The 26,884-nt window shown below is 32.4% G+C and overlaps 1 protein-coding gene across 1 annotated transcript; it reads left to right on the top strand.

Annotated features, from left to right (window-relative positions):
* Nucleotides 17,874-18,860, top strand: LOC109325050 (late embryogenesis abundant protein 1-like). The gene is made up of 3 exons (XM_019557194.1): nucleotides 17,874-17,992; nucleotides 18,096-18,230; nucleotides 18,606-18,860. The coding sequence occupies exons 1-3, from the start codon at nucleotides 17,957-17,959 to the stop codon at nucleotides 18,681-18,683; spliced, it is 249 nt and encodes an 82-aa protein (XP_019412739.1). The 5' UTR covers nucleotides 17,874-17,956; the 3' UTR covers nucleotides 18,684-18,860.

The following is a 26,884-nucleotide window of genomic DNA, read 5'->3' as shown; positions in this document are numbered from 1 at the left end:
TCATCATAAAGAGATGAGAGAATTATTGGTTAGCATCCTATAAAAAACAAACTTGTTAGAAATGAGTATTCTTACCACTATGGCTCTCATTTCCAATTATAAATAAACTCATTGCTTCTTTAGTTGAAACACACACAAAAAACTAGAAAATCTTAAAGGGATAGCTCGAAGAATCATGCATACATACATGAGAGTCATAGTCCTTTTCCAAAAGGAAGGTAGGTTCCTTCACAATGAAGGAACTAGGCAGTTAGGCGTGGAGAACAAAGGGCCAAGTGCCCTGGCAGGTCAGCCAAACCTAACCATAAAGAAAGCTTGGCCAACTCATCAAGCAACATGTCTATTCATTACTTGAAGGCCAAGCACATGACATCATGCATGACATATGTTCTAAACAACGAAATATGAGGTGTCAACATGCATATAACATATCCCATAATAGGTTGTCCAAGCTAGCTAGCCAAGATGTGACAAGTTGGTGACCCACCAGCTTTGGGTGTGCCAAACCGCCTGACCAGGGCGTTGGACTGCTTGGAAAGGGGCCAGGAGACCCTCCTGATGCCTATAAAAAGCACACATATTTCCTTACTTTTACACATTGTAAATTCTTTGTATTTTCTTCTCATTCTTCCCATTTCGGTTCTCTATCATTTTAGGATGTTCTTAGGCTATTTTTAGGGGTTTAGATCATAGAAATTCAAAGGCAATGGAGTTGACAAATGAGGTGCCAAAACACGATTTTGTAACCTTATTTGGAACCAAAAGCATCTAATCTTTGGATGGATGGCTAATGTTCCAAAAAGTTGGACTGTAGTGTAACTTTCTTGTACTCTTCATCTTCTTCATTTATGTAAGTTATTTCTTCGGTTATTTTGATTCTTTAAGAAGTTTTTTATGCGGTTTTAGAATGATCATCTAAATCTTGATTTAAAGATCCAAAAGAGTGTTTCTTCTTAAAGTCTTGACAAGTGAACTAAAAAGTATAACCTACATCTTAGTTCACTTACGATATCAAAGCATCTATTTTTAGCAAGTTATATTTAAGGCTAAATAAAGTTAACAAAACCTGAAGTAGAGTGTGACAGCCTACTCCGACGAGCGTCATTTAATTATTATTTAGTGTAATACATAAGGTTTGAAAATCATCTTTCCATAGTAGGACACTAGATGAGGGATTAAGACATAGTGTATAAATCAATCAAAGGATAACACATAACTTGCATAATTTTCATGTTGATATTGTTCAAGAAATTATTCTATCATTTCAACCATATTCTCCTCTTGAATTTGTATATAGTTAGTTTCTTTATATTTTCTTGTTTTTTATTTGATAAAATCACCAAAATAACATGATTTGTCAAATTCTTACTTTTGATAAAATATACAAAGTATGAGTATGTTTCTATTAGAAAATTCTTTGTGGTTCGACATAACTGTATACTATACAACAATTGAATCTTGAAAGAAATGCAAGTGTAAAATAGTAAAGTGTTAATTTATAAATTTTATTTGTTGATTAAAGATTCCTAAAAACATAAGTTCAAACCAATTCATGGTTTGTAACTTTGTACATATGAATAATATGCAAAAAGTGCAATCCAATCAATGGATTGTTACTTGACAATAAAAGAGTGATGAATAATAAATTTAACCGCTAACATTTACTTTCAGTCATTTATTTTCCGCAACTAACATTTATTTATTACTTTATTCTTTATACCAACCCTTCGAAAGAAGTGGTACGATTACCCAACTTGAAATAGTACAACTTGATTCTTTGGTTTATTTTACAACAAGTTACCGATTGCCCAATCTTTATACAGTTAATTGATTAATGAGATTACAGAAAGACAGTAAACAGATTATAGCATGCAACTCATATTAACATAATTAGTCAACAAAGTAAAGACGTAAAGTAAAGAGATTAGGGATTAGAAAGAGGTGCACAAGGAATTTTATCCTAGCTCGTTTGTGGTCCACTACAAACTACATCCAGGCCTCCCTTCTGATCTCGAAAGATTTTTCTTCAACTATTGCAATTTGTGAGTTTTACAAACACACTTTATTCCAATTACAAAATCAGAAAAACTAAGTCGATCATTACTTAGCCCCTATGAGCTTGACAACCTAAGTTTGACCTAACTAAATCGCCCACTAAGATCTCCTATCGTTTTGTGATCGGCCCCAGCCTTGGTATCGCTCGAACTAACACCTCTTAGCCTCTGAGAAGATTACTAAGATCTCACTTGTAGTGAAACAATTCACAAAGAGATCAACTTCCTTGTTCAAACAGAATGAATTGAGTTGACTTGAGTATTTAATACTCGAATTCAACAATTGAAAACTCAATCTAAAACATAAAGCAGAAAATCCACAAGAACCTAATTCTGAATGAAATTAATGCATTAGGTTTTCTAAAAATGAGTACACTCTTTTTAGAAAAATATTTTCCTCACAAATCTCTCAAAGAAATCAAGAATAACATGCAAGAATTTGATGCATAGAAAACTATAGCCTAGATGAAATGATATTAATCTCTAAGCCTAAATTAGAATGCTTTCACTCCCTAGGTTTTCTGAATGCACTTTCTCACTATAATGCAACCTATGAAAATGTATGCTCTCTAACAATTTTCAAAATATGCAAGTTATGTCACATTGGCAAGAAATACAGAATTTATACTAATCATACTTATACTGATATTAATCGATTATCCTTCCATTTAATCGATTAACGGGCTGTTAAAAATTAATTTTCAGTTATGTCTTAATCGATTATATGATGTCTTAATCGATTAATGTGCTAACATCATCAGATCAGTTAGTAACTGAATTCTAGATAATCGATTATACTGAGTTAAAAATGTTTTTCTTTGATGTAAGGAATGTATGGTAAACTACCTATATGAAATGGATATGCTTTACATAACTTTTCAAAATATATTACATTTAATGCATGAAACTATGTATATGTATGCATGAGTCTATTCATCATAAGATATCTAGATGATATGTCTAAATTTTAATCTTGTTCTATATTAGTTCTTGTGAGACTTTCCACCTAAGTTTACCTAACCTAGACTCAAACTAAGGCAAACATCTTAAGACTTCTAATTACAAGTAAATATAATAAAGTCCTGAATCCATAGATGCAACCTATGAGTCTTCGACTCGTTGTTAGTTGTACGATCTTCAAGTTTTCTTGTATGTGTGTTTGCTTCATCAAAACTTCGGTTAGCCATAAATGTGCAGGTTTTGACTCTTTTCACTTTCAGGAAATGGAGTAAATAAATAAAGTCACTAATTAAATAAATTGTTGATCACTCATCACTCTTAAATAAATAAAATAAACTTGCAAGGCAACCTGAATTAAACTTTCAACAAAGTGACACATTTATTGTTGAAGGGGGAATTCATGTTGTAGAAATCTACTTTCAACAATCCTCAATAGTCTCTTCAATAGTCTTTGGCTCAATTTGTGAAATAAATGCAAAGAAATTAAAAATATTATGCAAGTAAGTTTGGGTTACCACTCCCTTAGAAATATCACCTATCACATTGTCGATTGGGTGGTCCTTCTTGGTTTTCCATGCTTGTGGTGTTCCTTCAAGCTCTTGATTTTTAGTTTTCTCCTCTTGCATAAATTTTTCAGGTTCTTGATCCTTTAAGTATACATCATCAAGTGTACTTACAAGATCATCACACATACCTTCCTCTCCTCTTTTGGAGAATACTCATCAACTATAACATATATAGATTCTTCCAGAATCCTTGTTCATTTATTATACATTCTATATGCTTTGTTATGAATAGAGTAACCAAGAACAATTCCTACATCCGTTTTGGAATCAAATTTACTAAAACGATCTTTTCCATTATTCATAATAAAGCATTTGTGTCCAAAAGCATGAAAATAAGAAATATTTGGTTTTTGGTCCTTATAAAGTTCATAGGGAGTTTTCTTAATAGTAGGCCTTAATAAAATTATATTCATAACATAACAAACGGTATGTATTGCATCCGCCCAAACATACTTGGGAACTTTACTTTCACTCAACATGGTTTTTGCTTACTCCTCTAGAACTCTATTCTTTCTTTCAACAACTCCATTTTGTTCCGGAGTTCTAGGTGTGGGGTATTGATGTTCTATACTATGTTTTTCACAAAACTTATCAAACTTGTGGTTTTCACAATCACCATGGTCACATCTTACTGTTACAATCTTATTGTTCCTTTGATTTTGGACTAGTTTGGTAAGCTTCAAGAAATATTTAAAGTGTCACTTTTGAGTGAAAGAAAAAAAGTCCATGTGAATCTTGGATGGTAATATATAATTACAAGGTAATAGTAACTTCACCAAAACTCGTCATTTCAGATGGTCCAAACAAGTCCATATGAAGTAATTCTAATGACCTTGTTGTGAAAACCATGTTTTTAAAGAGAATGAATTTTTTATTTGTTTGCACTTTTGGCAAGAATCACAAATTTCTTCCATTTTAAATTTGACTTTAGGTAAGCCAATTATTAGGTCCTTTGTAACTAACTTGTTCAAGTGATTCAAATGTATATGTGTAGCCCACATATGCCAAATCCAAATATCATCCTCTTTCGAAATTAAACATTTTGAAAACAAAGATGTGATATCATCCAAATCAACCATATAGATGTTATTTTTTCTATGACCAATGAATTTTCAACTATCATATGTCACTTTTAATGATACAACACTTAGAGTTAAAGATTACTTTATTACCTTTGTCGCACAATTAGCTAATGCTTAATAGATTATGCTTCAAGCCATTAACATAGAGTACATTATCAATGATAGTTTGAGAAGCATTTCCCATCTTTCCAACTCCAAGAGTTTTGCCTTGATTATTATCTCCATAAGTAACATGACCTTTTTCTTTAGGTGACAGCTCAGTAAACTTGCTCTTATCACCCGTGATATGCCTAGAACACCTACTGTCCAAGTACCAATGATGTCCAAATGTCCTTAGGTACACCTACAAAACAAGATTTACTTACTTGTTTTAGGTACCTAAATGGTCTTCGATTCCTTAAGGTTAGTATTCTTGGGATCTTGTCCCTTTACACCATGCAACCTAATATGACAAATATTTGAAGTATGACCATACAAACCACAACATAAACAAGTATGAGATATTTTATATGAAATTTTAGAAAACTCCATATGTTTCTTATATGTCTTCTTTTTAGCATGCATAGCCCAAACCAGATCTATTTCCACTATTTCTTTGTGAAGCAAGCAAGTTGTTTAGTTTATGACTACCCTTATATAAATTAGCAATTGTTTCCTTTAAACATGTGTTCTTTTTTTTATAGATGTGCATTTTTCACCATCATGTATCTTATTATTTTTGAAGCTTAATCACAATAAAAATTACCATATATTAGATCTAAGGTTTCATTTTGGATTTTGAGCTCATCAATAAATTTTTGCATTTCAAGAATCTTCTTCTCATGCACCAAAATCAACCTTTTTCTTTCGGCATTTCTTTTAGCAAATTTCTTGAGTGCTTCATGCAATTCACATAAGCACCATATAATATGTCATATGTGGGAGAATCAACATAATCATTATCATGAATCAGAATTACTTACCTCACTTGAGTCACCATGCTCACTGTTTTCACAAGAATTATGATTTTGAGTCATTAGGCAAAATTTGGCCGATTCTTCATTATCTAAGGTGCTTAATGTTGTTTCTTCTTCAAGTACATCCTATACAATATAGGCTTTCTTGGCCTTGATGTCTGTTAAGTCCTTATTATCATTCTCGACCTTTTTGAGATAGGTAGGACATGTGAATTTCATGTGTCTTACCTTCCTGCATTCATGGCAAGTGATTTTGTCTTTTGAGTTCTTGTTCCTTTTGGTTGAGTCACTTTAGAAATTTGCTGAATTTGTTCACTAGGAGTGTCATAGTTTCATCAACAATATCGGGCGAATCAGGTTCTTCTTCATTTGATTTCTCTTCTTGTACTTTTGCATTTGAGGTTGTAGCCTTGAGGAAAATTCCTTTCTTTTTCTTGTCTGATTCTTCATGAAGTGTTAAGTGTCCAAGCTCCATATCATGCTCTTGTAGCTTTCCAAAAAGAGTTGCAATTGACATAGTGTTTAAGTCCTTGGGTTCCATAATTCCAACCACTTTTGGCTGTCATGCCCAATCAAGACATCTTAAAACTTTGATAGTAAGCTCACCATTTGCAAGCACTTTATCTAAAGCAACAAGATGATTAACAATATGAGTAAAACAATTTTGCATATCATTTATAGATTCATTTGGAAACATACGAAATAGTTCATATTCATGAATCAATGCATTCAACCTACCATGCTTAACCTCACTTGTGCCTTCATGGGTTACTTGTAAATTGTGCAATTGTGATGATGTTTTTAGTTGTTAAATTGTGATGCACTTTTCTCTTTATATCACCCGTCCACAAGCTCTTTGGTTTTTCTTTTGTTTCACCATCCACTAAATGTAGTGGAACATAATGTCCATTTTGCACGGCCTCCCAAATGTTCGTGTCTATGGCCTCTTTGAATATCCTCATCTTCACTTTCCAATATGCATAACCCTCTCCATTAAACACATGAGGGAGATTGATTGAGGAACCTTCACCACTGAATGGAGTCATTGATCTCATGTTTAATATTCCTAGGATCATGCAAATTTAGCAATTAAGCTAGCACTTATTTGAACTAGCTATGATGCCACTTGTTGGGTAACAAGGGTTCTAACACACCTAGAAGGAGTGAATATGTGGTTTGGTTTTCGATTAAAACTTATCAATTATGAAAGATATTCATTGATTTTTACTCATTTTAATTGATTAAAAGACCACTGAATCAATTAATTGAATTCTCTAGTTAATCGATTAACTACAAACTTATTTGATTAACTCGGTTGGTTTCTTGAAAAATCTTTTGTTCTTGACATAATGAAATACAATGATCAATCTGTTCTTACATGTACTTTAACAATTCAATATATGTGATTAAATCATGCAGAGTCAATTATGAAACAATCCTAATATAAATTTAGTTCAAGATAATAGAAATTGATAATTGTGTAAACGTAAAAGAGTATGGATAAGAGAAATTGACACAATCGATTTTATCATGGTTCGATTGCCAACCATTGCAGTCTACATCTAGTCTCCCTTTCTGACCTGGGAGATTTGCTTTCACTATGAAGAAATTGAATGTCTTTACAAATAATCTTCATCAATAACTTCTTGGACCTAGCATCTAACAAATAACCTCACCACTTCTAGCTTAGGATTTCTTTAAATTATTCTCTTCTTCTACAGTGATATCTCACACCTTAATAGATGAATTTCAACTCGACAGTCCCTCTTGTATAGAAATTTTGCATCTTTTCTTGTGCTAACATATAATCAATGAGAATATCAAATCTTCTTGATAAATCTCAGAATATGAAGATGAATGATTATGAGATGCAAAGGTTTTGAAAGACTTTTGATATGATGAATGCTTGAAAATCTTTCTTCAATGTTTCATGAATATTCTCTTATCTTGTGTCGAAGTATCTAGCTCTATATTTTTCAGAAACTCTCTGATTGATCTTTATAATTCGTTGCAAAACTCATGGGAATGGTTATTAAAATAACATTCAGTTTCAATCAATTTTCTGATATATTAATGATTAACGGGTTTTCCATTTGCAAAGACTTAATCGATTAACTATAACTTTAATCAATTAACGTTTTATGAAAAACACTATGTTAATATGTTATGAACCTCCAATATGATTTTTTAATGTATGATCATGATTTTGAAATGATATAAGTTCAACATTGTTTAATGCAACATAATCATGAAATCATGTATGAATGTTAATGCATCTAAGTCATGTATGAATGTAAATCTCATGTGCATCATCATCATTCTAATATGTGAGATTTTCATTAGGTTCATCTTACTTAGACACTACCCATTCAAAACATCTTAGGACCTAAGGAAATGAAAATTTACTCTTAAGCTTCTGTTGATCCTCTTGGTGCTTGAATTTGAGTCTTCAATATTGTTGTTGTTGATTTGACTTTGTCTACATCTTCATAATTTGTCTTCATCAAAATCATGCAATGCACACTTGCATTCACATTAACTAAGCCAATAAGGAAAGTAATCAAGGACAAATTTCTAATTTCTTTTGAGAAATCAATTGTTTGAGTATAAAGAACATGATTAGGCTGTATTGTGGGACTTGTATGTGATTAGAGTTACAAATGCAACCATGAGTTGGTCGTGTGTCTGGGTACGTCCGTGGGAAAAGTTTAAAAAGAAAACACGATCATGTCGTGTATCAGGGCACGACCGTGTAATGCAAAAAATGAAAAGTATAGAAATTAAGCACAAAAATGCAACACAAACATGATGAAAACTTAACTATACGTGAACAATTCAACCATTTTCTATTTTCCAGAATTCTTTTTCTTTGACTTTTTTTATACTTTTGGAGGCCTAGCTTTTGCAATGGTTTATGCACAATAATACTTATGCAAATATTGAAAATTTAAATACTACCAACTTGCCTATTCTCCCTAGAGATGGCTATAGAGATCAATTGACACGATCCTCCTAAGAGGGTCTTTAACTATGAATTTTCTAAGGAAGACAACACCCACATATTTGAAAGAAACACTTAAACCCAAAATAAATAGAGTAACATAAAAACTCAGAAAATAAAGATTTAGTAGAGAAATGGAAAGGATGGAAGAGAAGGAAGATGATAGTGGATGATGGTGAATGACTCCATACCCAAGGAAGGATGATAAACTAATTTCAATGTATTAGACCTTGATAAGCCCTTCATTAATTCTCTCTAGAACCTAATAAGTGCACATTCTCACAATTCAAATAATTATGAACTCCAATTGAACTTGTATCTTGGTTGCTATTTCAGAATCATGAGGTTGCATTATAAAGATACTTGTAATTATGTGAAGAGGCAATTGATAACTCAAACATTATTGTTGAAGTGAATCATACTACTTATTACATGGTTTTGATGTTGTAAGTCCTAAAAGTTAAAAGCCAAAAGACAGTCCAAGTGTTCAGCTAATAACCATATTTGGTCTTCAAGTTGCACCATAGACTATTATTACGTAGGTTAAACTAAGAGAAAATAAAAAGACTTCAAAATGTCCATGTAAAATGGAAGAAACGTGGCTAAGTCATGCCTTGGTCCATGACTGTGTTTCGTTGCTCAGAATCATAGCATGGTCATGGTGTGGTCCACGACCTTGTTTGCTCATGGTTTGTATTGTATTTTTCATGTGTACATCTCAGAAGGTGAAGTACTAGCTACAAGATTTTTTGATGGACAAGTCATGTTTGTTTTTATGGACAATAAAGAATGTGGTTTTAGCTATATTATTATGCAATAACAAAAATTTGTGTTTTTATCCGAACACTAACAAATATAGTTTGTACTGTGACCATTGACTTATACTATTACTATCTGAAGACTATCTTTATACAATTGTTTTAATATTCCGGATTGAAATTCTCTATTAAGCATAGGAGATCCTTTAATATAAAAGATTGAGGAGATGAAAAAGCAAGTTTACTTAAAAAATATTGCAGTAAAATATTGTGTGGTGTTTAAAATCGACTAAAATAGATAACCCTTTCTTGAGAAAATGTGGTACAATATAAAGAATGTACGACGTTGGATGGAAGAAAGTGTTATTATATATATAGAGTTTATAGATCTTTCTTGAAAAATCATTGTTGTATTATAAACATTTCATAATGCATTTCCAAGATAGAAATGTTGCTTTAAAGGATTCTACACTGCTTTCTAAAAAAATGTTGTAGTATTTCCCATATTCGATATCGCTTTGAAACATTGTAGAATTTAACTGAACATTCTACTATGTTTATATATGTAAAACTCGCAAGCGTTGTTGACTTTCTTATTTAAGCATCGTTGATTTGAAACTTTGCCAGTTCATGCAATGGGACAAAGATCCTCTGTCCCAAGAAATTTCTGTTCCTATGTACCAAGTCAATGAAATTTGATAGAATAGCGTACAAATATTAATTTATGTTATTATAAATTTTACTTTTAATCAAATAAAATTTTCTGATTAGATGGGGACATCAAATGGAATACCAAATGGAACATGTGATCCCCATCCCAATGCAATGCACCATTTGCTAGCTCTTATTTCCTTGGAGTGGTTTTCATTAGGGCCAGGCGACTTATTGAAGGGTTTTCTTTGTCCTCTTGGTCCTTGGTGTTAGTAGTCCCCTAGCCCTTGGAGCTCTTGCGTTTCCATGCCCCACATCATAAATAATATATAGTTGCTCCTCTCTCTGCCCAAAACATGGGGTTCATTTGTCTCCATACGATTCGACAAACTTCTATCATCATGTGTGTGAAAAAGGGATAAGAGAAAATAAAGCAACTTCATCGATTCTTCTTAAAGATGCTAAAATTCATATTATGGCTTCTTCATTATCTAATTTGAGTATGTAAATCATAATTTTCAAGATCTTGCTTACAATTATATGCATAACTTTCAAGATCTTTTAAGTGATTGCAAGCTTAATACAATGTTTAATAACCAATTCATAATTGAGAAGTATTGAATATAAGCATATGATGGAAAAGGATCATCAGTCTCATTTTCCTGTCCCTATATCCCAGACCAATCAAATTTCACGAAATAATATTAAAATATTAATTTTTATTTTTTATTTTTAAATGGATGGAGCTTTCTCATTAGTTTGGTACACTAAGTGAGACATGAATAGGACATGTGATCCCCATCTACCATTTGATATCAAATTAGTTGAAAGAGAATGATGGTCTTATGACTATAAAAAAATTAATTTAAAGGAATAATATTATTTTGGAAACAAACGAATTATTAATAAAAAGAATAAAATATTTTCTTATGTCAAAAGATAAGTTATCTTATCCAACTATTAAAATCATGACATGTGTCATATTTAAATATTTTTTACAAAAATATTTTTAAAATCCAAAAAAGTAGGACATGTGTCATAATTTTAGTAGCTGAAAGAGATAATTTGTTTCCTAACTGGAGATGTTTTATTCACATTAATAAAAATGTTATAAGATAAAGAATTTCAAATCCCAGCCATACGATGGTGTATAATAGTTATGCATATGTAGTTAAAAATAAATTATAGTAACAAACTTTGGTTTTATTTGTTTTTACAAAATATATACTAGCTTAGAGTAAAATTTCGTAATTTGACATTGTTTTCTGTTAGGAATATAAGGGGCTTAGCTAAAAAATTGGAAGCATATTGTGAAGAATGAAGATTCTACCAGCCCAAAGAGCCCAAAGATTCAACCAATTGAAGAGTGGGTTGAAAATGAATGATTTAGGAAACTTTCCTCTTTTGGTGAAATTATGTTATTAGTTTTGTTTCCTTTTTAAGTAAGTCTGTTATTTTTCTGTTGATAGTTCTTCTTGTATAAATATAGAGTAGGCTTAAGTTTGTAAACTCAACTAATCAATAATCAAGGCATCATTCAATAAAGTTCAAGTTTCTCTTCTTCCCTTGATTTTCTTTTCCATTTGTTCACTGTTTCTTCTTCTTCCTTCCTCTTCTTGATATACCATGGGGAAGGTTCTTTCACATGGTATCAGAGCACCATTTTGAGGGTGTCTCTGCTGTGCAACTGGGCTCCATTTCCCTCACTGACTGCATATGCTTTCTTCTTCATACATCGCCAACATTCTTCCCTACACTCTCATTACTTAGATGGCCAACCAGATTATCAATCCAATTCTTGATCCTTCAAGTCCCTACTATCTCTCTTCAAGTGAAAATCCAGGAGCAATATTGGTCTCTAGCCTGCTAAATGGTGAGAATTATCACCAATGGTCAAGGGCAATGACAATTGCTCTTGACACCAAGAACAAGTTGTGCTTCATAAATGGATCTCTGCCTAGACCACCCCCAACTGATTTGATGCAGCTTGTTTGGAGTAGATGCAACAATCTTGTTGTTTCTTGGCTCACTCAATCCATGCAACCCTCCATAGTACAGACCATCCTTTGGATGGATTCAGCAACAGAGATATGGAAAGATCTTAAAGAGAGATACTATCAAGGAGATATCTTTAAGATTTCTCAAATCATTGGGCAGATGCACTCAATCAAGCAAGGAACCTCCTCAGTTGATAAGTTCTTTACACAAATGAAGGGACTATGGCAACAGCTTGGTGACTACACACCAATTCCTATGTGTGAGTGTGAAATAAAGTGTCATTGCAGATTGGTTCCTGTCATGAAGAAGTATAGGGAAAATGAGTACATCATATGCTTCTTGGCAGGACTCAATGATCAATTTTCAGCCGTAAGGTCACAGATAATGCTGATGCAGCCCTTGCCACCAATTAATAATGTGTTCTCCATCCTCATCCAACAAGAAAGACAAATGGCAATTGAAAATCTTTCAACATCTCAAACTCTGTCTAGTATCAACAACTATGACACAAGACAGAGAGGCAGAGGTAGAGGCCTTAGAGGTTCAATAGGTGGAAGATTCAACACTCAAGGAAGAATGGCAAGCAATTCAAGACGAAGAGGACAGAAGATATGCACTTTCTGTCAAAAGATAGGTCACACAGAGGATATTTGCTACAAGAAGCATGAATTTCTTCCTAGCTTCTCCAACACTACTACTAATATCAATAGCTACACTGGAACAGATAACAAAATCAGTGAACAAGAAGATGAGATAAAACAAGAATTTGGAAATGATGCAGCAGACATTGGATCTGCTTTCACACCTGCTCAGCATAATGCTCTCAAGGCAATGATTCAAGAGTCAATGAATCAAACCATCCATACAACTAATCAAGTCAGTATGACTTCAAATTCAATAGCAGGCTCCTCAGGTAATATCAATCTTGACAATATGCACAAATCCATCACATGGATTCTAGACACAGGTGCAACAGATCATGTCTGTTGCACCCTTGCTGCCTTTCACGATTTCAAGAGGATCAATCCTCTTACCATATCATTACCTAATGGTAACAAAGTAGCAGCTAATTACTCAGGGACCATAATTTTCTCAGACATTTTGTACATTTCAGATGTCTTATATGTTCCTAGTTTCAACTTTAATTTAATATATGTTTCTAGACTTGTCAAGTCTTTAGGCTGCACCTTGATTTTTTCAAACAATCATTGTGAAATTCAGGAACAACACTCCTTGAAGATGATTGGTGCAGCTGAGGTAAGGAAATGATTATATGTTCTTACTGTTTTCAGCAAACACATTGCTAAAGCTCACAATGTGAACCTTTTTACTTCTTACAATGATGGAAATTTGTGGCATAGTAGATTAGGCCATCTATCTCATAGAAAAATGCAAATTATGCAATCTGTTTTTCCTATTATCAAGTGTAATAAGACTAATGATCCCTGTGAAGTTTGCCATTTAGCTAAACAAAAGAGATTGCCTTACAATTCTAGCATAACTAGTGTTGATGCATAACTAGTTCTGATAAGTGTTTTGATCTTGTTCACATAGATATTTGGGGATCAATCTCTACACCATCCACCTTTGGTAACAAATATTTTTTAACCATAGTAGATGATAAATCAAGATTCACTTGGATTTTTTTTATGAAACAGAAAGGTGAAACAACTTTGTTAGTTAAAGGGTTTGTACCTTATGCTGAAACTCAGTTTGGATAAAAAATTAAGGCTGTTAGGACTGATAATGGAGAAGAATTCATATTAAAAGAATTTTATCTTGAAAAGGATATTAAACACCAAACAACATGTGTTGAAACACCTCAACAAAATGGTATTGTTGAGAGAAAACACCAACATATTCTTGGCGTTGCTAGATCTTTAGTTTTTCAATCTAATATTCCTATATGCTTTTGGAATTTTGCTATTGCATATGGTGTGCATCTAATAAATAGACAGCCAAGTCTCTATCTTAACAATAAGTTCCCTTATGAAATATTGCATAGTATTCTACCTGATATTTCTAACTTGAAGACTTTTGGTAGTCTTTGTTTTGCTTCCACTTTGGTTAACCACAGGAAAAAGTTTGACTCAAGATCCAGAAAATGTGTCTTCTTAGGATTCAAGCAAGGGACCAAAGGATTCATTCTGCTTGACATCAACACTAATGAAATCTTCATAAGTAGAAATACTGCCTTTTATGAACATATTTACCGTTTTAAAGACTAAGACAGTAGTGCTAATGAGTCTAGGCACCAGATAGATATTTTTTCTAGCCCTGCATCAAGTTATGCACCACATAAGGACCCTACACCAACGGATGACACCACTTACCCACAACAGAACCAAGACATCATAGTGCCCTTACCTCAAGCTGAGATACAATTAGATCCTCCTAATCAACATCAATATCCTAACCCTCTCCAACCTGTTACATCTTTAGATCAACATATCAGTGAAGACTCTCAACAACCTACAAAACCTCAGAGAATTAGAGGACCTCCTAGCTATTTGAAAGACTATCATTGTAGCCTATTAAGCAAGTCTAATCCTATCAAGACAAATAGTAGGCATCCTATAAATAAAAATCTTAGCTACCACAACCTGTCTATAAGTCATAAGAAATTCTCTCTATCCATATCCATTGACCAAACACCCACCTCTTTCACTGACGCTATTAAACACCCTGCTTGGAGAGAAGCCATTCACAGTGAACTTGAAGCCTTAAATAAGAACAGCACTTGGACCTTGTCTCATCTGAAAGGGCAATATGGTGCAAATGGGTTTTCAAAATCAAACATCATACTGATGGATCTATAGAGAGATTCAAGGCTAGGCTTGTGGCAAAGGGATTCAATCAAACTGAGGGTATTGACTACAAAGACACCTTTAGTCCAGTAGTCAAAATGACAACAATTAGGGTGCTCCTTTGTTTGGCAGCTATGCATAAGTGGCATTTGCATCAGCTTGACATCAATACAACTTTCTTACATGGTGACTTAAAGGAGATTGTGTACATGAAGACTCCACCAGGTCTCATTGTCCCTGATCCAAGCCTGGTATGCAAACTGCAGAAATCCATTTATGGCTTGAAGCAAGCCAGCAGACAATGGCATGAGAAGCTCACCACTACTCTCCTAAAACTTGGTTATGTGAAATCTTTCTCTGACCACTCTCTCTTTACCAAAGGCATCAAAGATAATTTTACTACAATTTTAGTTTATGTTGATGATTTAATTGTAACAGGAAACAACTTGCAAGAAATAATTGAAACCAAATCCATCTTACACAACACTTTCAACATTAAGGATCTTGGCAGTTTGAAGTTTTTCCTTGGCATGGAAGTTGCTAGATCTAACCAAGGTATTGCCCTCTATCAAAGGAAGTATATTCTAGACTTATTAGAACAAACTGGTCTACTAGGTTCCAAACCTGCAAGTACACCCATGGAATACAACTCCAACCTTCATTCTAAATCAGGTACACCACTCAAAGATATAACCAGTTATAGAAGATTATTAGGAAAATTGCTATACTTGACTCACACTAGACCGGATATATCTTTTGCTGTTAGTTCATTTAGTCAATTTCTTGATTCACCTACTAATCTTCATTACAAAGCTGCTACTAGAGTGCTTAGATATCTAAAGAGCACACCAGGACAAGGCATTTTCTTCTCTTCAAATAACACAACAACCATACGAGGTTACTCTGATTCAGATTGGGCCAAATGCATTGACACAAGGAGATCAATTACTGGTTGGTGCTTCTTTTTAGGCAATGCTTTGGTTTCTTGGAAGAGCAAGAAATAGAACACTGTTTCACGATCTTCCTCAGAAGCTGAATACAGAGCAGTTGCCATGGCTGCTTGTGAAGCTCAATGATTATTATTCCTCTTTAGAGATCTTGGCATAACTCATTCCAGACCTGTTAGCATCTTTTGTGACAATAACTCAGCCTTACACATAGCTGCAAATCCTATTTTTCATGAAAGAACAAAGCACATTGATGTGGATTGCCATGTTGTTAGAGAAAGAGTCCTTAACAACACAATACATCTTCTTCCCATCCACACTTCTCTTCAATTGGCTGACATCTTTACTAAATCATTATCTCCATCTCCATTCCTCAAGAATCTTACCAAACTCGGCATCATTGATATTCATGCGCCTAGTTTGAGGGGGTCTGTGAAGAATGAAGATTCTACCAGCCCAAAGAGCCCAAAGATTCAACCAATTGAAGAGTGGATTGAAAATGATTGATTTAGGAAACTTTCCTCTTTTGACATATTTTTGAAATTCTGTTATTAGTTTTATTTCCTTTTTAAGTAAGTCTGTTATTTTTATGTTGATAGTTCTTCTTGTATAAATATAGAGTAGACTTAAGTTTGTAAACTCAACTAATCAATAATCAAGGCATCATTCAATAAAGTTCAAGTTTCTCTTCTTCCCTTGATTTTCTTTTCCATTTGTTCACTGTTTCTTCTTCTTCCTTCCTCTTCTTGCTATACCATGGGGAAAGTTCTTTCACACATATAAGAAAAAAACAATATCAGTTGTAGAGGAAAGAATTAGAGAATGTATTAGAAGAAGAAAAAACATGTCTTAATAACGTTCTTGGAGACCAGGTAGACAAATGATAAAACAAAACTCCACGTATGGTGAAATTGCACATTGCTAATGTAAAAAGACAATAACACTGGCGCGACACAGATGTTGGATGGAGGATCCTCGTTCACGAAAGGGCTTTTTTGTCTCTGTCTGTCTTGACTGAGATTCCAAATCGGGGATTTGTCGTGATACAGTTTTTGGGAATTCAGATTCTTCGGTAGTAGAGAGTTCACTGCTAAATGAAAATAATAACATATGACACAAATCAAGTTTTAACATATATGAATTAGAGTTATTTTTCAATAGAAAAATTCTCTACATATTCTAATACTATAGAGGACCTAAACTCGGTTTTTGAAGTCGTCATCATAACATGGAAAAACTTACAATATGAATAAGACACGATCTACAACCAAATTATTAATTCGCAAGTTGACTACAATGTAGAGAATGTGTTAGTAAATCAATTGCCCCTCCCACAAACCATGTAAAGTTTTGTACAATTCCAGCATATGATCATTCATTGATTTGTATTACTTTTATTTGAGAGTCAATGCTGGTTAACAAATCAATGATGAATAATTTACCAACAGTATAAAAAACATTTATACTATCAGTATATATATTTTAAATCCTTTATTTAAAAGAAACAATTTTCATTTTATTTGTGTTTGATACTTGATACCAATCCCTCCCTGCAATATAAAAATTGAGACTAAGCAATTATTTAAATAAAGTTAGAATAAATATAAGTCACTCATATTTTTTTATCTTACCAATTTTGTCTCCCAAAAATTAAAAAATGGTTTCAAAAAAATTTAAATATGGGTCAAATTAGATTTTTTAACATGTTTTATGAAATCTGATACAGACTAATTTAACCAAAAAAATAACTGGTTTGACTTTAGACAAACCAAACCTAGGTGACCTCACTTTCTCTCCTAATTTTGCTCTTATTTTCTTTCTTTTTTTTCTTTTTTTCTTTTTCTTCCTTTCTTTGTCCATTTTTACTTTTTATGACGTTCACATATATTGATTGATTAATAACAATTATAATTAATCAGTAAATAAAACTCGGAGATGCGCAATTCACTCAAATAAAACTGTCAAAGGCTAGCATAATTCTCCTCCGAAGTCCATTTCCAAAGGAGAAATATGCGTTAATTAAAAGGAATGATCCTACCTCTATGCATCTCTCACATTCCTATGCCAACAAAAATACTATATATACCTTTCTAAACAAAATCAATTAGACCCTGCAATAGCATCAACAAACTTATATCTATTGTTCTTGTATTCTTTACAAATTAACCCAACAATCATGAACCAACAAAACTTCAATGCAGGCCAGGCTCAGGTAAACACAAATTTTCCATGTGAATTTGGAATTATTTTGCTATTAACATTTGTCTTTGAAATTTTAAGATGTTAAGTAGTTAATAATATTTGATTATGGTTAGGCAAGGACTGAGGATTCTATGCAATCCGCGAAGGAGACAGCTTATGCAGCTGCAGACAGGGCTCATGCAGCTGCTAACACAACAGGAGACACTGCTCAACAAAATAAGGACGAAGCTGCTGGTTTTCTCCAACAGGTTTCTAATTCTCATTACGATTCACAATATATTGGAGTTGGAGCATTCTTTTTGTTGAATTTTAAAGTGTCATTGGTGCTCTAAATTGTGGGTCTGGTTCCAATTAGGTCCATATCCTCTCTAGTATAGTTGGAGGATCTAGTACAGTATTTCATATAGTTGGTGGCATATGTCTTTCAAAAAATTTAACAGTTTAAATTTTACATTATTTTTAAATAAAAATATTTATAAATCATGAAATCCATATTTTGGGTCACATTTTGGAACTAGACTCCAATATTGGAGAGGATTTAAGCTCCATATTGGAGAGGATTTATGATTTATAATTGCGGTTATATCAAATTTCATTGTCAAGTCAATGTATTTTTATTGCAGACCGGCGAGCAAGTGAAGACCATGGCTCAAGGTGCTGTGGATACTGTGAAGCACACACTTGGGATGGACAAAAAGTGAAACAACATCGTCATCATTTATTTATGAAAAGTGCCAAGGGAATATAATTATGTTTCATTTTTTAAGAGCTTGCTTTTTCCTAGCTGTTAGGAATTAGCAGAATAAGTATCTCTTAATTATATTGTTTAGTCAAGGAAAGCCAATATCAGTAGTAATAAACTAAGATTTTTTTCTTGTTATAGACAAAGCTTCAAGCCTATTGATTTATGCAAAAGTAGCTCAAAACCTGCAATGCAAAAATATGATTTATTATTTTATATGATATCTCTTTCTTGAGAATTACGTATCCAATTCCCATGGCAATTGTTGTGTTCTTTAACCTCCTTGTAGAACTAAGAAGACAAATCTATATATGCATCAGACTAATCAGAAAATATCTAAACAACGCATAAAGTTGTTACTTAAGTATGAAGTTAAACAAAGAGAAAGACTTAGATAGCTCAAGAAGAATTACGATACAGAGTATCCAACACATTTATTGAATACGTAAACATGATTCAAAACCCAACAAATTTGAGCATCACGTTCTTGTCGGTATCAAGACAAAATGGAACTATAATTGCATTGAAAACCAACTTTAAACGGATACCTTTTGAAGATTGTTTGGAACTACATTGAAGTCGTTGAAGTTTGTGTAAAAGGAGACAAGATGGTAAAAGTCATGTCTAGCACACAAGAAGAGATAAAAGATGAAAATCTATAAATAATGAAAGAATTATTCTGTATAGAGCATTGAAATTCTAATTGTATATAATGAAAGCTTAAGCCTACATTGTTTATCTCTTGCATAAATGCAAGTTAAGCATACAAAGAGATAAAATATTGACAGTTTACTTTATAGAACTTACGATATTTTCTTAGTGATTTTATAGTTGATTGATCTTATATCTTAGTATTCTCACCTAGTGAGTTGTATAATATCAACTAGAAAATCTGTATTTGAGAGTTTAGAGAGTTGTGATGCTTGATAGTAAAAGAATATTTAGATAATTTTAGAGCCTCAAAATGCTTGATAAGTGGAAGAATATTTGGTTATTTAGAGGTCGAAGTGGCTTGCTATAGAAAAATTTCTTGCATTAAAAGGTTTTGAAATACTTGTACTATTTGAAAAATAATAGAAAATCTTTATGGAAGAAAGGACCGAAAGAAGTTATTGAGAGTGAAGCATGATAAAATAATTGAATTGATTCCTCCATTCCTTACTCTCTTTACTGCTTTCATTTATAATAAATGTGTGTGTTTGAAATTATTATAAGTTAATCTTTTTAAATAAGTTAATTTATATCCTCGCCATATAATTGTTTATGGTTTTTTTTAAAAACGAGTTATTTTATCAGAAACTATTTCTTGTTTATTATTTGTTATGTTTCTTACTTATGTGTTTAGTAGATAGTTATATTATTTGTAAATAGAATTAACCATTACGATTTTAATATGAAGTTATCAGATTCTGACCTTTTTATGAAGTTAGTGTGAAGCTATCTGGGCCTCTCGGGCTTCTTCCTCTGTAGCGAAAGTGACATAACCAAAACCCTTGAATCTAGTCTTGGCTTTATTCAGTACTATATTAGCTACAATAAGGGAACTAATGAAAAACTAATTGAGAGAAGTTTTAAGAAAGAGATGAGATGAGTGTGAAAGGTGGAGATGAAGTTTTAAGAAATGAGGAGAGGAAGTTTTTTGAAGTTAAGGATTTGGAGATGAGCATAGTTTCTCAGTTATGTTAGGGAATGTGTAATAGAGAATGGGATAGTGCAAATAATAAATTAATTAACAAGATAATAGAGAACAGTTTTCCTAAATCTCATACGCCAATGCTAAAAATAGTGTGGCAAAATATGAATGAGAATGGTTTTTTTTAAAAACTTCTACAAGAACGGTTTGAAAACGTTGTATTATATAAATATAAAAAATTGATAAATAGGACAACATTATTACAAATTGTGGCCAAATATACTTTAAGAGAATGAAAGCGTTACAGTAGGTAAAAAGTATAGTAGTGCAACAATTCTAATATCAATGAGGATAAAATTGTGATAACAATAACATTAGCTAGCAGTAGTGGTTGAAGCATTAAAATATTGTAATTGATTATGATAGTCCTATCTAATAAATATTTTTTTAGAACATACACGTTATTTGAGTACTCGCATGATTAAGAACACACATGTTACCCATATATTCATATGGTTATAAACACACGTAACATATACATTCACATAGCTAAGAACACACATGTTGCACATTCACATGGTTAAGAAGATATATGTTACCCGTTTATTCACATAGTTTAGAATGTACATGTTACCTGTGCATTCATATGGTTAATAACATGTATGTTAACCATACATTTGCACTGAGACATGGTGATTTTTTGGTTTTCCACATGTATCCTCGTACTGGAGGCAATCATGTCCGAGCCGTGAACATCCACAAGTATGTGGGGCTACATCTCCTAGCAGATATTTTTTCTATCCACAAGACTCAAATAGTCAAATCTGATACATTGTTTAAGAGGAATCGAGCATGTATCACTTGAGACATGATAATTTTGGCACAAGCTTAGAAATACGTGAGTATCACTATTATTAAAATGTATGAGTCATCTTTGAAAATTTAATCAACCTTGGAAAATGAAAAGTCTGCGGTGAGAATTTAAACAATAAAGAAAATCTTTAGATTAGAACAATGATAATTTAAATCAATAATTGTTTTAATTCAAAAAGGATAATTAAAGCAATAAATGTTTTAATTTCTTATTTGTGAACTCAAACATTGATAAAAAAAAAAGGTTTACAAATGAAAATAATGAGTTAAGATGTGAAAATCATGTATTAACAAAATGTTAACCACTCTATAGTCTATAGTCTATGTATTTGGCTAACTAATAAATACTATAAGAAGTAAGGTTGCTCACTCTTTATTTATATGTAAACCTAGCGAATTTGTTTTTCTTTGTGATATTACTTCTAATTATTTTTAATATAACTAATTTATTATTTCTTTTAATTCTAGGATTATATTTCTCATTAGAATATTATTTATTTTATTTCTATGATATTACATTAAAGTTAACAATACAAAGTTATGAACAATAGTAATAAATAGAAATGAGAACATTATAATTAAATATTTAGATGTTTTTCAAAATAAAGGAGACATTAATTGTTTAAGATTATACTATACCAACTAATTATAGGTGTACACATGGACAACTTGTCTATTTAGCTGATATTAGTTCTCACTATTTCTAAATGTAATTGGTTTATCATTTTTTTTTTCTAGTATATTATTTCTTATTAATCGTTAATATAATTGGTTTATTATTTCCTATTTTTTATAAAAATTATATGAAAGGTAATGTTAGAATTAATTACTTAATTTTTTCAAAATAAAGGCGACATGACAACTTTGAAATTAATAATTTATTAATATATATAAATAAAATGTAAGTAATAAATGACCATGGAAATATGAACGATTTAATTAAATATTTCATTATTTTAAAATAAAAGGGACTTTAATTACTTAAAATTAAAACTGCTAAAATATTTTATTAGATAGTAATGAAAATTTATGAAAATAGTAATAAATGGAAATGGAAATGAAAACATTTTAATTAAATGCTTATATTTTTTTCAAAATAAAGAAGACATTATTATTTAGGATTATAACAACTAAAATAATATTTTAATTGATAACAATGGAAATAATTTAGGATTATTTAAGTCTTAATTTTTCAAAATAAAAGTTGTCTCTAATGTAATCTACCTTCTGTTGTATTAATTATCATCATCCTTGTCATTAATATAATCAGTTTTTTATTAGACAATTGAATAAGCTATATGATTTTTTTTAGAATCTCAATGATGAGACATTTTATTATCCAAAGTGCAATGGATGGTAGAACCATAAATATGTCATGAGAATGATGAGGTGAAGAAAGATAAGTGAAATATAACTCAATAATTCGATGTCTATATCATATTGGTTGAGCATAATATCATAATAGTTGAGAATCTTCTCATCTGCTTGTGATTTCCCCATCCTGTACATTGGCTATAGTTATGAAAATTTTGGATATTATAGAAGATGAATTTAATAATAAGTTATGTTTGGACTTTAATATGTTGTGTCTGAAAGACAAATTATATTAAATTGGAAAATGAAACTTTAAAGTGATTATGGAGATATATTAGATGTGATCATGCTCTTGATAATAAAGCCAAAATACCAATGACTCATAATATAGAATTTTTTAAGTTAACTTGGATCATATTCTCTAGTACATGTTGCTATTGTAGGTATGTACACTACGTCAGATATCGTAATAAACAACGGTTATTCAACAGCAAAATTTTGAACGACGCTGTTGAAAATGAGGCGGAAGAACATCAATAGCGCATAATAAAGCAGACGCTGTCAATTTGTGTAACTTCAACAGTGCATTATTGACAATGCACTGTTGAACATCAGTAACGTTAGCGCTGACTTGAATGATTTATTTTTAACATCACATTTGATAGAAAGCGCTATTGATGTGAATATATATGCAACAACGCATATTTAAGGAAGCGTTGTTGAAGATGACATAGGAATCGCACTTGCTTAATTATGCAGTGTTGATGTTTTAACACTTTTTAAGCGTCCGAGAAATTAATGGTGGAGTAGTGATAAGTGCCAAAAGTATACACTTTTCACCATCATTTTATGGCACTTATCCTATGCAAATTGTAGAAAACCAACTTAAATTAACACTTTTTAGGTGAATTTTGCATGATTAAATAAATTGGTTCTTTATTAATTCTTGTCCAAGTTTTCTTTGAGTTTTGTAGGAAATTGAATATTAAAGAATAAATTCAAAGATGGATAAGAATTCAAGCCAAAATTCAAGACAAAAGCTCAAAATGAATTGCTAAAAGTAATCAAGTTAAAGCATGACATGCTATGTGCTTAATTTGGTTACTTAGCCTTGAAGATAGGTAGCCTACTTCGTCTTGAAGAAACCTATGTTAAGGTAGGCCAAGCAACTTGAAAAAATCAAATGATTACCTTAACTTAAAGAAAACAGCCCAAAAGTGCCAAACAACCAACAAAAATCAAGTAAGAAACCAAAGGAAAAAAAGTTGCTTCACCATAAAGAAATCAAGCACTAGGCCAGGTCAGCCAGGCACCAAGCACCAGGCCAGGTCAACCAGCACCAAGCACTAGGCCAGGTCAGCTAAGCTGCTGAAACAGGCAGCTTCGCGTGGAACTAGTCAGCTAAGCAGCTGAAATAGGAAGCTTAGCGGGGAACCAGGTCAGCTAAGCTGCTGAAACAGACAGCTGAGCGGGGAACCAAGTAGGCTAAGCGGCTACCGCACCAGAAAAATGATTTTTAGGTCAATTCATGGAACATCTTACTTTTTCTTTGCTTAAAGGCCAAGAACATGACCTAATGGATGACATTAAGTTCATTGATTTCCTTCATGGCAAAATGACCCAAATTTTAAAAGGAAATCAATGAACTGTTATACAAGATTTGTGTAGAGGAGTCGAAGAAAAAATTGTTGACAATATTATTTCCTCTTCTACCAAATTATTTAGTCCATTATATTCGCATGTACCAAATTATTTAGTTTATTATAATGTATTTTGCCTCTCTGAAATTGAATAATAAAACAATTATTTTGGATGTTAATTTCTATTTTTTGTTAATTATTTGGATGGTTATTCTCTTTAATATTTTCGCACTGTTCCTTATTAATAAACATAATAAACAAATTAGCAACACTTAATAAATACAAAAAAAAATTAACAAAATGTAATGTTTAATATTTTGTCCAGTTTCATATTAATAAACACAATTATATAGTAATAATCTACTCCATGATAACTTCATGTTAATTTACGTAAATTCATGTTGTATAACTACAAATACACTGTTAATTTGGAAAATAAGTTCAGTTTAACATCACATAATTACAACTGCACTGTCAATTAGATTCTATTCAACAACACATAATTCAGATAGCACTGTCAATTAGATTCTATTCAACAACGTTACATCTCGGTAGCGCTATTGATGTGTTAATGAAAATAAGTAGTAAACAGCTAGATACGCAACAACAACGTAATCCTTAATATGGGCTGTTGAAGTTGTTGATACAACAACGCTACGTTAAATATGCGCCATGGAAGAGGTCGTGTTCATAAAATGAGTAGTGTACAGTTGGATACACAACAACAACGTAATCGTTAATATGCACTGTTGAAGATGTCAATACAACAACACTACCGTTAATATGCACTGTTGAAGAGGTCAATACAATAGCGCTATCATTAATATGTGATGTGAAATGGTTACTACAATTTAAATATCTAAAACATGAATCGTTTTATCTATGCTCTCAAACTTACTCGAAAAGAACTCATCACACTCTCAACAAACCCTCATACTCTCATAAACTGAAAAAACTTCATCAATGGCTTCCCAAAGTGGCGATCATGTATCTCACAGTGGTGAAGAAGCTTCACCGACTCCACAAGACAAGCAAATCATTGCTCAAAAACGACCTCCACATGGAATGACTTCCATGAAGAATGTCATTCGGTCAAGAAGTAAGGATGTGAAGATAGAAGTTCAATGGAACTCTAAAGGCCAACCATTAAACTCGAAGGGTGGCAACGCATTGGTAAGCTACATTGGTGTTGTTTTTAGGCAGAATGTGAAGCTAACCTTCAATAGATGGAGTGATGCAGGGAATGCCGTGAAAGAGCGTATTTGTAATAAAATAACAGTAAGTTTATTTTTTCAGTTTTTGTGTTTTTTTGTTCTCGTGCAATGTACGTATGTGTTACGTTTTCATGCAATGTACGTATATGCATTTGTTTGCATGCAATATATAATGTATATGTGTTTTTATTTCAGGCAACTTTTGATGTTGGTGAGGAGCATAAGAATTATATCCTTAAATCGGCTGGCAAGGCTCTCCGACAATTCCGAAATGATGTCGAAAAATTACTCAGAGATGCTGATGGCAATGTCAACCTAAAACCTCCAACTAAATATGCAAATATCATTGATGAAGAGGATTGNNNTTGGAAGACTTTTGTCACCATACGCACACAAGATGAGTCTTTCTTGGTAAAATCATATTCTTTGTATTGACTTTTGTATATATGCTTTTGTATATGATTGTTGATATTAATGTTGTTTATTGTTTCAGAAATTAAGTAATGAAAACCGCAAGGGGGCATCCAAGCCTTTATATCCCTATCGAGCTTCTCGAGCGGGGTATAGAGGAATCGAGGAAAGAATTGTAAGTATTGTTAATTCGTACATTATTGGTTATGTTTTGTATGCATATATAACTAATTACATTATTATTGGTTATGTTTTGTTAGTTGGAGATCAAAAGCGATACACCTATGACTCCACATGGAGTAGAACTCGATGTTCTATGGGTGGGTGTCCGTAAGAATAAGGATGGTGTCATCGACAATGAGGAAGTTTAAGAAGCGGCAAGACGTGTTGTAAGTGCTCATATTTTTTAATTATACTTAATTTCCTTACTTTATTTATTAAAATGTGATTAATTAACATTATATTTTTTTGATTTGTCAAGTTGCCCTAAAAGAAAAGGAGGCAAATCCGGATAGTCGCATAATACTTGACAAGGCACTAGGACTTTCTATCTACCCTAGCCATATCCGAGGTGCAGGATTTGGGGTTAGCCAACGAATATTTGTACCTCATCCAAAGCGTGAAACCAAAGCCCAAATGAGCCAGGTTCAAAATGAACTAGATGGCCTCATGCAACTGTTCAACGAATTTGAGAAATCAATGAAGGCGAAGAAAGCTGAGTAGCAACGACTAGCTAGTAATGCTGATATTGTTCCTTCAACCGTCAATGAGAGTTACACTACACCTACACCTTACAACATTCTCATTATGATTCCCATTCTTGAGGTAATTTAGTTAACTTATTTTAATTTAGTCGTTAACTAATTATATGTTTTAACTTACATATAGGGAATCAGTTCTTGCAAACTTTTCCTGGATACCCCAACTAGCCGAGTAGTGGGTGTTGGGAAAGTGCACAAGTTGGCTGATGTTATGCTGCATAATGCACGTATCCCACGCCATCATTTGAAGGTCTGGATTGACATTGCAATCGATGGTAATGCGTTGCTGCCAATTCCTCTCGATGAGGATATCT

The sequence above is a fragment of the Lupinus angustifolius genome, chromosome LG13 (assembly GCF_001865875.1).
Source record: "Lupinus angustifolius cultivar Tanjil chromosome LG13, LupAngTanjil_v1.0, whole genome shotgun sequence".
Taxonomy (NCBI): domain Eukaryota; kingdom Viridiplantae; phylum Streptophyta; class Magnoliopsida; order Fabales; family Fabaceae; genus Lupinus; species Lupinus angustifolius.
The sequence above is the reverse complement of the archived record's forward strand: the minus strand, read 5'-3'. Positions and strand labels throughout refer to the sequence as shown.

Excerpts from the sequence above, each read along its gene's own strand:
- LOC109325050 (XM_019557194.1), top strand. The coding sequence starts at position 17,957 with ATGAACCAACAAAACTTCAATGCAGGCCAGGCTCAG. Across the intron at positions 17,993-18,095 it reads TCAATGCAGGCCAGGCTCAG|GCAAGGACTGAGGATTCTAT; the intron begins GTAAACACAAAT and ends GATTATGGTTAG. Across the intron at positions 18,231-18,605 it reads CTGCTGGTTTTCTCCAACAG|ACCGGCGAGCAAGTGAAGAC; the intron begins GTTTCTAATTCT and ends TTTTTATTGCAG.